This window comes from Micromys minutus (genome assembly GCF_963924665.1).
Source record: "Micromys minutus genome assembly, chromosome: 2".
In the NCBI taxonomy this organism is placed as follows: domain Eukaryota; kingdom Metazoa; phylum Chordata; class Mammalia; order Rodentia; family Muridae; genus Micromys; species Micromys minutus.
Genome location: NC_137971.1, coordinates 94761756 through 94773980, shown reverse-complemented (window position 1 = coordinate 94773980; position 12225 = coordinate 94761756). Strand labels below are relative to the sequence as shown.

Sequence of the window (12225 nt, the reverse complement as noted above, 5' to 3'; positions counted from 1 at the left end):
AGAACAAACAAACAAAAATTTAGGTGACCTGCTGAGTCCCATACTTGCCTGCACCATGGAACTAGGTCAGAACAACAGAAACGATGGCAGGATGGATGGAGCCCCAACTACAACAGATCTAGATGTGGATGAGACACCGTCTGCTCAGTGGGTGGCTAAGATGCCCACATCACACAAAGTGACCCACAGTCGGTGGAATCAAGTCTAAGTGGTATTTTTGGATGATATTTTAATGATCTTAAAACTGTCTAAGATTGCATACAATTCTGAATACCCATCCAACCAACTTTGTAGAAGAGAAAAAAAAAAAAAAAACAAAAAAACAAAAACTAGACAACTCATTCTTGACTCCAAAACAGTACAATCTGTGGCAGTAATTTAAAGTTTGGACTTAGAGATATACAGTTCAGTAGCACAGGTTTAGCATGGTGAGGCCTTATAAACCACAAAACCAAGAGTGTTTATAATGTCATTAAAGATGGACAAAGGAAACGGACACTGAGATACATGGTCAAATGACCTGTGCTAAGAGCATCAAGAGTATTGGTAGGAACACAAGGCCTCTTTTACAGTGCTCAAATAAGCAGAAGCAGTTATATGCAGAGAATGCAGACAGCTAGGCAGTAAGAATGAAAAGATGCCACCAGCAACAGGCAATATGGAAGCGTGAGCTTGGCGTGGCAGAATCTGCTTCTGCTTGTAGTCCAAACACTCCACAGCTGAGGCAGGAGAGCTGCTAGTGTGAGGGGACTAAACAGTAACACTCTTATCTTAAAAACCAAACCAAAACCTCCCTCAATGAGATGTTACTTCACAGCCATCAAGATGGTGGCTGAAACAGACAGCAATATGGGAACTATGTGGAGAGACCAGAAGCCTCAGTCCCTCAGCTCTCCGTAGTGGAAAAAATTCTGTACAAAAATGTATATATTCATCATTTGATGAACATATTCTTACAGTGACATATCAACACAACGGGATATTTTTCAGATCTATAAATAAGAAAAATACTGATGTCTGGTGCACGCAGCAACACGGATAAGCCTTGAGAAGTCGGCCTACAGTAAGAGGCCAGCCACAAACGATCACACATAATAGTTCCATTTACATGTTCAGATTAAGCATATCTACAGACCGGAAGTAGATTCGTGATTATCTCAGCTAGGAGAGTTGAGGAGAAATGGGAAGTAGCTACCTACGGCATACAACGAAGAGGGAGGCCCTCTTCATTGGGGTGGGATGAGGGAGAACAGGACTAGAAATGAGCTAGGCCTCTGCCTGCTTGCCAGTGTCTCCCACTGAGCTACATGCCTGGCCCTTTTTGCTTTCCTTGTTCTTGTAATTTTAAAGACAGGTGTCACTAAGTCACCCAAACTCCTAATTTATTTTGTACTCCAGGCAGGCCTTGAATTTGTGATCCCTCTGCCTCAGACTCCCAAATACAATTTCTGAATTAAGAAGCTACTACATTGTAATATGAGAGAAAAATCTCCCTTTATCTTACAAGGTGTTTTGAGGCCCAAACACATAAGGCATTGATTATATATTTGTATAAATTCTAAAGAAGTATAAAATATTCTGATCTTAAGAATGGCAGAAAGAGCCTCATTAAATAAAAAAATACTTTAAAAAGATATACTCTTCTTGCTAACAGCAACATCCCGAAAGGGACTATGTGACCAATATCACCTGGCATTAATAAGCTGCTTACAATATGCCCTAGGAAGTCGCCGATGTACCGCACGAAGCAGCACTACCATCATTAGCCTCAAACAGATTGCTCCCCAGAATCCCTACTTACACAGGCATGAACGGCACAAAATTTGTTTGCTTGAGTAATGGTTTCTATTAAATTAGAAGGCAACAGGAGGCACCAATGACAGTCAGGCATCCACAGCCATCTTTAAATGTGGCTTCATTTCTGGAACTTGATATGCGAAGCCACATCATTGTAAGTGTACAATGTAGACGGACCAACAGACACTGAGGTCAGAAAGCTCGTTCCAAGACACAGGCCCTGAAAGGCAGAGAGAGCTGGAGAGTCGCAGGATGCAGGGAACAAGTGAGGAGCCTGCTGAGGAGTCTGAGGGGACACACAGGAAGTGTCTCACTCTAACTGCTGGGTGCTGCCTTAGTGCCTGCCACCCACTAACATCTAATTTGACAAGACTAACAATGTTGTCTCTGTTTCCCCTCCTCCCCCGTCCTTCTGAGGATGAGACCTTCTTCACTCACTTCCATGTCGTCTTCCTTTTTCCTCTTGTTAACTGACTCGCTTCCTTCTTCATCTTCCTCCTCCTCCTCTATGATTCCTTCTACTATGGATTTGGAACCTTCCGGACTTGTAATTCCTTCACACCTGGATTGAAAAAAACTGATGAATGTCTTACCAATTATCTTAGATATTCTTATGGCTCTTTATAATCAAAAGTTAGAGCTAAAACTACTCCCGGGGCAGAAGATGTATGTTTTAGAGCTGGGGGAGGTCAAGACCAACCTGTGGCTATAAGCGAACAGCTAGTCTTCAGTTCTTATACCAATAAGGAACCATAAAAAGGGAGTGGCCATTTTCTGGATAATGGCAGTGGTTTTATTGGTATTTTTAAGCGGCTCTCACAGCAATTCTTTGAAGTAGTCCTGAAGAGTTAAGAACATGGCCAAAGAGGACAGTAACAAGTCCTGAGTTAGAATCTCTGATGGAAGCTGGCAATATCAATGACCATGGCCAGCAGAACCCTGCAAGTCTGAACATCTAATCTAAACAACTGCCATTTTCTTCTTAGAAATGGTACCCCCTTACACAAACAAGGGATGACAGAAAGGAGACTCGTTGGCAAGAAGGGCTTCAGCAGGAGAGGATGAGAGAGGGTGGACAGGGTGTAAGTGACTACAGCTTTTCTGTCTGTGTATGAAACTGCTTACTAAACAAGTGAGCAGGCAAGCAATGGTACCTCTTTACTATGTAGTTAACAGAAAAATCATCAACACCTGGTCCCATGATTCCTCTTAGCGAAGAGTTGATGGAAAAAGTATACTGACAGGTACCAATTTGAGTCTAAGGTCTGAGGACAGTTAGAGACAGGGTTTGTGCTACACAAGAGACAATTTATTTTGCCTTTGAGAACAGAGGATAAGAAAGGACAGAGAGGGGACAGAGGAGTTGAAGGAACAGCTCTCACTTAACAAATAATAGGAGCAGGTTTCCCCACAGGCCTAGCATAGATGGACTCCATGTTTTTCTGTGCACTTGTTTTCTTTTGGTATTTTTTGTCTTCAACTTTAGTCTGTTTTAGCTTTAGTTTTTTTGTTGTTTTTCCTTGTTGAGAGAGACAAAGAACATACAGTTGGGTGGGTAGAGAGGTAGGTAAACTCTTGGAGGAGGGAGGAGAAAAAAACATGATCAAGATACACTGTTTAAAAATATTTTTAAAATAATTTTTGTAAGTTGAAGGGAGAGTGACATTTTTATGAGCAGCAACTTCTCCTTTTCTAGCACTAAACCAGGGTAAGGTGTGTCCACACTGTAAGTCATAGGCTAGCAGTCCAGTCCATTTGAGATGTCAAGTTTCACATTAAGTATTCAGAACAAATGTATTTTAAAAATCATTATAACAAAACACTGTGTCCTTTGAAATTTAAAGTCCAGGGATAAGAAAGCTCAAGGCAGTGCTACCACCATTAAAAAGGGAGGCCAGGCTGCAGGGACCAGCAGCCATATCCACACTCACGTGAGACAGACACACGGCCCAACGTGGACGCACATGCGCAGATGCCTGGCAGCCTGCAGTCATCCCAGGAACCCACGTGAAGGTGGAGAGAACAGACCTAAGTTGTCCTGTGACCTCAATGTCTGCACTGTAGGAGGGACATGTCCTACCCACCATAACAACTAAGTATTTTGTGAAGAGAAATATGACTTGAAATTAAATTTAAAATCACTAAATTTCCACATATAACCTATGCAGCTTCCCCATGAAATGCTTTACCACCATTCACATGCATCAGACTCTAAAATATTCGGAATTGGAAGTGGGAAAACTCATACCTGCACCAAACGTTTGCATTCTCTCCCTGACATTATTACTGAAGTGACCTTCTGCAAGCATAACATGCACTCCAGGCCTTGACGTCAAACACATTACAGTCCGGATCTCAGGTCTATCTCTACTAGCTGTGTGGTCTCCCAAAAGACATTTACTTCCCTGAGTTTCCATTTCCTTGTCCATAGGAAAATACTGATTACAGTGGAAGGATTTCCTTGGCAATCTAGATAGTGGGAAATCCTATATGGCAATGGGGCAGAGGAGAGACAGCAGAGCCTGCAGGTGCAGACACTTAAGAGGCACATCCGCAGACTGCTCCTGTATCTATGCCTTGTTTTGATTTTCACTTTTAACTTATGGACTATACAGCAAGGAAACTAAAGCTAACAATAATGTAGAAGAGATTTCAAAAGGGCCAGAAAAGAATATTTTTGAGTGATTTTACCATGAAACAAACATTCAAGGTAATAGATATGCTAATTATCCTGAATTATGATAAAATAAACATGATATTGAAATATTTATTATACTATACCCATGTACATATGCATGCACACAACTATTACCTGTAAATCAAAAATTTATTAAAATTTGAGACAATCAGAAATATTACTGCTTATATTAATTAATGCTATTAAGACTCTGGTTTTTATGTGTGAAAATGTCATCAGTCTTATGTTTAATCTTTTCTTCCAGAACATAATGAATTCTTGCAGAATTAATCAGATTAGGGTAGAGTTCAAGACATGGCTAGGAGGAGTAAGCAGGCATACAGACTAAACAAAACTTGCCACTAGCTAAAGCACTAAAAAATAGGCGCTGAGCACCTCAGGGTTCCCAGACTTACACTCAGATGTCGTTCAGGAGTTCGGGACCTCACAGACAAGGCTGCGCACTCACCTGCTGCACAGTCCCCCTTGCAGCAAGCACTCCGCGCTGCCACTAGGACTTTCATCCAGCTCCTGCACTCCTGCCTGCTCTCAATTAACACTTACTTGTGGTTATACAAAGGACTCATGTAACTCCATCAAGAAAGATCAATTAGGTTAAGTAACTTTAGCCCAGTCTTTGAATTTAGTTTTTTCTTTAGTTCTGCCTGAATTTTCTACTGGAATTTCCTAGTTCCGAGTTTGACTCAGTGACACCGGAGCTACTAACACAGGACCACTAGAGTGGACACTTAGTTTAAATGTTTACACACGAACACTATGGCAGAGTAAGTATAGAAATAACAGTCAATCTAATTCTCTATCTTTCATTCTCTAACTTCACAGAAAGATAAAAGACCTACTGTTTGACTTGGCCGACCATGGACACACGGGCAGACTCCAGGTTTCGAATCTGGCCACTCTTTACACTAGGAGAGAAACAGTAAAGGAGAGGTTACTGCACATTCATCTCGAACAACACCATAAAGAAATAGGAAGTGTGTAGATTCCGTACAATCTGACAAGAAGACAGCCATCACTCTACCTGACCATTACAACCATTAAGTAAAGACCTGCAGCATTTGAGGGTGCCGTGTGCCACCGCATGAGAAACACAGAAGGAAGAGGACACACAGACAACACTCGTACAACAGGGCAAGGGTCAGAGAAGTGCTTTATTTCTAACGAGGAAGCTCAAAAGAGTCTGCAAGGTCCTACTGCACCAAGGGCTGAGGAGTAAGACGTTAGCCACAAGGAAGAGCACGGAAGGGGACTGCACGGATGGCTGTGAAGCTGAAGGCACCATGACTTAGTGAGCAAGAAGATTCTGAGAGAACTGAGTGCAAGGAACACAGTGGAGAGCATGGGGGACTGTGACAGGGCAGGGCTGGCAGGCAGATAACAGCCTCCAGGGCCTGTGTATTGCTCTAGTTGAAATGGATGCTCAAAGCTCATTTCCTAGGAACTGGATTCTCACTGCAACAGTAGGGAGATGGGGCCTTTAAGACAGGATCAGGTGAGGCTCTTCCTTCAGGAGAGTCTGCTGAGCTGGCTGGCTGAGACGTTAGTGATTGCTGCTCTTCCACGGGACCAGAGCACCCACGTTCCTAATACCCATGCCAGACAGCTTACCACCATGTTTAACTCCACCTCCATGGCATCTGACTCCCTCTTCTGGACTCTGTGGGTACCCACACTCAACTCTTTATTGGCAATTGTGGATATGAGTGGTATACATATATACATAAATGAAAAGGTAAATCTACAAAAAATGGCGGTTTCTTAAAGTAAATACAAGGTTAAAGAGATGGCTCAGTGAACACAGGAGTTTTTTCATCCTAGGTCTTGTCTTCTGCAGAGAGCAGCAGTGTTCCCTTCATATTTGAATCTCCATCCTTTAGCATGAAGTAAATTTCATACAGACTTTGCAGACCTCCTGGTCTAAGTCCTCACCTTCAGGGCAAAACCAGCTGGACAGCAGGTGGCCTGTAATTACTAATATCCTAGGCGATGATGTACTAGAAAGGCACACTTTACAGATGACCTGGGAATTATGAAACATTTAAAAAAAACTCTGCTTTAAAATATTTTCTTATATACTATCACAGAAAGGGAAACTCACCTGTTTATCTTAGTACCTGAGCTGATTGAAAAATAGAGAAAGGAAGGAAGGAAGGAAGGAAGGAAGAAAAAGAGGGTAGGGCAGGTTAGAGCATAACATTTAAAATTAAGACATAGACTTGTGGGTTACCTCCATTCAATAGCATTCTCCAAAGACTTGAAGGTTTTAGGCCGACCACGCAAGAAATTCTGCATGCTATTAAGTGCATCCATGGCTGTACCTGAAATAAAAAATTTAAACACACCAATAATTTCTTTTTGTTTTCTTGCTTTGCAAATTGTACTAAATCCTTCCTTTTCCTTTTCAGGTGGTTACACAGCAAAGACTGGTTCCACCGCGTCTGCCATGCTTTGTTACTGAGCTCACATCCCCTCCAGCCGCTTTCTCCCCCAGTTAAGTCCCCTCTTTTGCTCTCCTATCATATATAATCCATTACTGACTCTCACCCCCTTAAGACATTGTCCTCCTCTTGTGATCTCTCTTATAGCTCTCACCCACTCTCTTACACACACACACACACACACACACACACACACACACACACACACATACACAATTTTAAATTTACTTTCCACATATGAAGAAAATGTGATGTTTTCTGAGGTTCCTCCATGTTGGAGGAAGTGTGTCACTGTGTAGGTGGGCTTTGATGGCTCCTAATGCTCAAGTTCCACCCAGTACAGAAGAGACAGTCTCCTCCTGATGCCTTTGGATCAAGATGTAGGACTCTCAGCTCCTTCTCCAGCACCATGTCTGCCTGCACACTGCCATGCTTCCTGCCATGATGATAATGACTGAACCTCTGAACCTGTGAGCCAGCCACAATTAAATGTTTTCCTTTATAAGAGTAGCTGTGGTCATGGTGTCTTTTCATAGTAATAAATCTCTAAGACACATATAACGATTTATAGTTTCATCTATTTTCCTGCAAATGTCATCATTTCCCTTTTTCTTTATGGCTGCATAAACTTTCTTTGCACGTCTGTGCATTTTCTTTATCTACTGCATCTATCTTGGACATCCAGGCTAGTTCCATTGCCTGGCTATTGAGAACATGGCAGCTACACAATGGGTGTGTCTCTGGTATTCTGACTTCTACCAAAACGGGTAGAGCTGGGCCATATGGTGGTTCCAATTCCTGAGGAATCTCCATACTGATTTGGGAATCTGGAGTCTGGAGTCTTCCACACCCTCCATAGTGTGGCTCCATTCCAGTCAGCAACATGGAAGGGTCCCTCTTCCTCCTATCCTTACCACCATACAATCATTTCTGCCATTGACTACAGGACCCTGACTGCGTTGCATGGAATCTCAAAACAGTTTTAATTTGCATCTCTATGATGGCTAAGAATATGAAATACTTTTTCAATTCTTTATTGGCAATTTGTTTTTTTTTTCTTTTGAGAACTAATATTTTTTAAGTCCACTCACTGACTAGATGATATCACCTTCTGGTGTTGAATTTTACATATACACAAAAGATATGTGTGTGTGTGTGTGTGTGTGTGTGTATACAGCATATATATTTATATATTTTGTGTATATTCAGCATATATTTATATATACAGTATGTTTTATATACTGAATATTAATATATGTTTATATACTGGAATATTAATCCCCACTATGATCTAGCTTTCAGAGATCTGTTCTGAAGGCCATCGTGGAATTTCAGTAGCAGGAGTCCTACGTACCCTTACCTACATCTGTATCATGTGATCAATACTTATGTTACTCTTCACATTCACAATGATGCAATGCTATCACTTACGTAGGAAGACTCCTCCCCAACAGCTGTTCACACTATTGAGAGGTTGTTGAATAATGAAGATGCTAACTTCAAGATTAATCCATTGCTGAGTGCACGTTTGCTCCCGGTCTCCATCCCTTTATGATATGCTGACTCTCCACATCCTAAAAGCAATGGACCCACTAACCAAGGACCAAAACCTTTCCTCCTTTAAACTGCTTATCTCAGATATTTTGTCACAGTAGCAAAAACTATCACACTGAGTCATCTTATATATATATTTGCTCCTGGTAACAGCAAAATCCAGTGATACTTGGGTAAAAGTAAGGATGCAACTTAATAATATTGCAAACATTGACACAAGTCAGCTTCCAATATGGCTTTCAGTAATTCTTGACTACTGGTATTCACTCCTCATTCGGCACATACCAATAAATATAGCTAACCTGGACAAGCAGCAGTGAGAGTCTCAGGGTAAGTCAGAAAATAAAATGCAGTTTCTTTTTAAGTGGCTAAATAAAACAAAGAGATATATATACACATGATTCGAAATATTACTCAGCCATAAAATGGTATTGTTGGACAGTTTCTGATTGTATAATTTTATAAAGATACGAAGACATAAGGGTATACTTCAAGATGAGTGAGACTGAGAATAAATTAAGGCCAAGCTAATAATGTATGGGGGAAGTCTCCTATAAATTACTGAATCTGGTTTGGTCAATACTACGGAAACTTACCTTCCACAACATCAATCATACAAAGACCCAAGAGGCTTGGCACCAGGTTAGCTGCTGCTGTGTGCACTGCAATGGCACCACCCATGCTGTGCCCGATCAGCATGACTGGAGGAGGGAGGTCTCCATACATGGCTTCCACCACATTGCCAACATCTCTGCAAAAAGGGAGAGATCTCAGAGTGCTGGAGGAAGACACCAAAAATATCTATCTATCTATCTATCTATCTATCTATCTTTCTTTCTTTCTTTCTTCCTTCCTTCCTTCCTTCCTTCCTTCCTTCTTTCTTTCTGTTGGACTGTAACTAATAGGTGTGGGAAATGGTAGACTTAGGCCACTGTACAAGCACACCTATGTGAGCCTGCCCGCATGGTCACTCATCCTGAAGTATAACTCTATGCCACACACCTAGTTCTCCACATAAATGGCCAGTTAAGGACTAATGACCCTGGATTTCTGATCTACCTTTATCTCATCCTTTTTATCATCCTACAAATTTAGTACAATCATATAAATATAGAATTGTATGTTTAACCTAAGTTTGGCACTCTGGAGAAATAATATACGCTAAGCCTTTGCTTTTCCATGAGTAATGTAATAAGGTTTGGGGTAGCAGGATGACATCAGCCTCACTCTGAGCTTTCTCTGTCATCTAACGTGTTTGTTTTACATTTATATGTGTGTGTATATGCATGGCATAGCACATATAGAAGTCAGAGGACAATTGGCAGGAGGTACTTTGAGAAATGAGTGAGAAGTGAATGTCAAGCTGTTATGCAGAAGGTAAAGTACTATTCAGATGAAAAGACTCAACTGAAAAGAGAATTAAAAAGTAAAAACTTAAAATTAAAAAAATTCAAATTTCTTTCACAGCAGTGTTGCTTCTAAAGACAAGACACCCTGTGAAAGGCAAAGTGTTGTTTAGTGCAAGGAAAAACTAAAATGTATTCAGTGTAGCCGTGATCAACAAATGCCTTTCTCAGATTCACATATTGTGAGGTATAATTATTTGCAAGTTTGCAGTGTTTCTGTTGGAAGAACAAACATTGATAAAAGTTTAGCACTGCACTTAACTTTAGTCTACATTCTTGCTGGCTTTGCTAGATCATAGTAGAAACAGGTAGGATTCATAGAAGTGACTGGGTCATAAGTGGCTGGCCTCATGAGTACATTAACCACTTTACAGAGTAATGCAGAAGTCACCGTTATAAAGAGTTCTCCCTGGCTCACAGCCGTCTTGCCATGTGAAATCCTTTACTATAATCTAAGTATCAGGCTCTAGACCCGTGACCTAATAACCCGCCGTGGTTATGCAGCAATGCAGGCCAGCACCTGTCGTGTGCTACAAGCTTTCTGTGTCACCTAATGCCATTCTTCAACAACCTGGGTGAAAGGGCCCTTCCTACTATTCCTTAAGAAACTCGGACATACTTATCAATGGTAAAATTAGCCAAGGCAATTAAGTTCATTGGGCCTACCAAAATATCATGGTATTTCTATAAAGCTAAAAGGTAAAAAAGATGCAGATTTCTGCTACCACATTCAAGCATATTTAAAGTCCCTTTCCTTGGAATCCAGCACTATAGATCCACAGTGACTCCATACAATCAACGTATTTCAAAAACAAAGAAGACTCAGATAAGGAGTAATCTCTAGAACAAGTAACATAGGAGACATACAGTTTTGGAAAAGGAAAACCAAGTAGTATTATTATATATCAATATGACAGCGCAGAAAACAATGGTATGTTCATTCCTATGTAAAGATATATATGTACTTACACACAGACTACTGGCTCAATTAATTAATTTAAAGCCATGTGGGCTATGATTCTATTATTTGGGGGCAAACCTTTAAAAAATAGGTTAAAGATTAGAACAAATATCAGTGTATAACTTCCAGAATAATTATCAATTCTAATAAAATTTTAGTTGGTAAGGATGGAACAAATTAAATAAAATGTTCTGAAAGATGTTGAATTCTACATCTTAATATATGAGTTAGACATTTACTATGAAGGTTGTAAATGTCTGAAGGTAGACAGGGTCTAAAGTATATAACAGGGATTGGAGAGAGAGTTCAGTGGTTAAGAGCACTCACTGGCTGTGGCCAGACAGTTGTGGCCTATGCAAATAATCTCAGCCCTGGGGAGGCAGAGGCAGGTGGATCTCTGAATTTAAGGCCAACAGCCTGGTCTACAGAGCAAGTTCCAGGACAGTCAGGGATAAACAAAGAAACTCTGTCTTAAAAAAAAAAAAAAAAAAAAAAAAAAATCAACAAAAACATTGGCAGCTTTTCCAGAGGTCCTGAGTTTGATTCCCAGACACATGGTGGCTCACAACCATCTGTGATGGGATCTGATGTCCTCTTCTGGTGTGAAGCATACATGCAGACAAAGCATTCATATATTAAAAAATGTAAATGCATCAACATCATATCTAAGCTTAGGAAAAGTATGTTAACCCAATCTAAAAGTAATTAACCAATCATTTAGAATTTATTCTTATTAAAGGCAATGGTTCTTACATACCATTTATGAGACTGACTATACCAGATCCCTTTACAGTGTTTTTAGGAACATATAGATGATAGTTCAGCAGTTAAAAGGACTGGCTTCTCTTTCCAAAGTTGCAGGTTCAGTTTCCAGCACCTACATGGTAGCTCATAATTGTCTGCAACACCAGTTCTGGGCATATGGCACCCTCTTCCAGTCTCTGCAGGGACTAGGCAAATATGTGGCAAACTATCTATACCCATAAATAGTAAAAATACCTTAAAGTATATTATATGTCTAGGTTTCACTGCTAAAAAAAACTGACTCAGCAGGCCTGAGGTATGTCCAACACACTTGTGTTTTTTGCTAGTTCTCATATGACTTTGGTGAGGGAAGACACTGAGAAATATGGAATGTACACTATTTGACTTAGAGGCCCAGTTCCCAAGTTGTTATTCTTCCAAAGCCTGCCCTCATCTTCCTGTGATCCTAATGAACACATGCAGGCTACCTTAACGTGCAGTCAAGGCTACTTACACTCAAATACTTTTCCAACAGGAGTCCATAAAAGATACATGCCCACATTCCATTTAGTTCCACCAAGAGAAGGGAAATTTCCAAAACCTGCACAAACTAAACAATTTGTATGA

General features: G+C 40.6%; 1 protein-coding gene across 1 annotated transcript in view; it reads right to left on the bottom strand.

The window, feature by feature from the left end:
- The window catches only part of PPME1 (protein phosphatase methylesterase 1), a 45007-nt gene that overhangs the window by 9119 nt on the left and 23663 nt on the right, over positions 1 to 12225 (bottom strand). The window contains exons 6-9 of the mRNA XM_080911631.1: positions 9084 to 9238; positions 6723 to 6813; positions 5335 to 5400; positions 2236 to 2359 (exon numbers count right to left, since the gene is read on the bottom strand). Of these exons, the coding sequence (XP_080767757.1) occupies positions 2236 to 2359; positions 5335 to 5400; positions 6723 to 6813; positions 9084 to 9238 (436 nt within the window). The remainder of the gene's footprint in view (positions 1 to 2235; positions 2360 to 5334; positions 5401 to 6722; positions 6814 to 9083; positions 9239 to 12225) is intronic.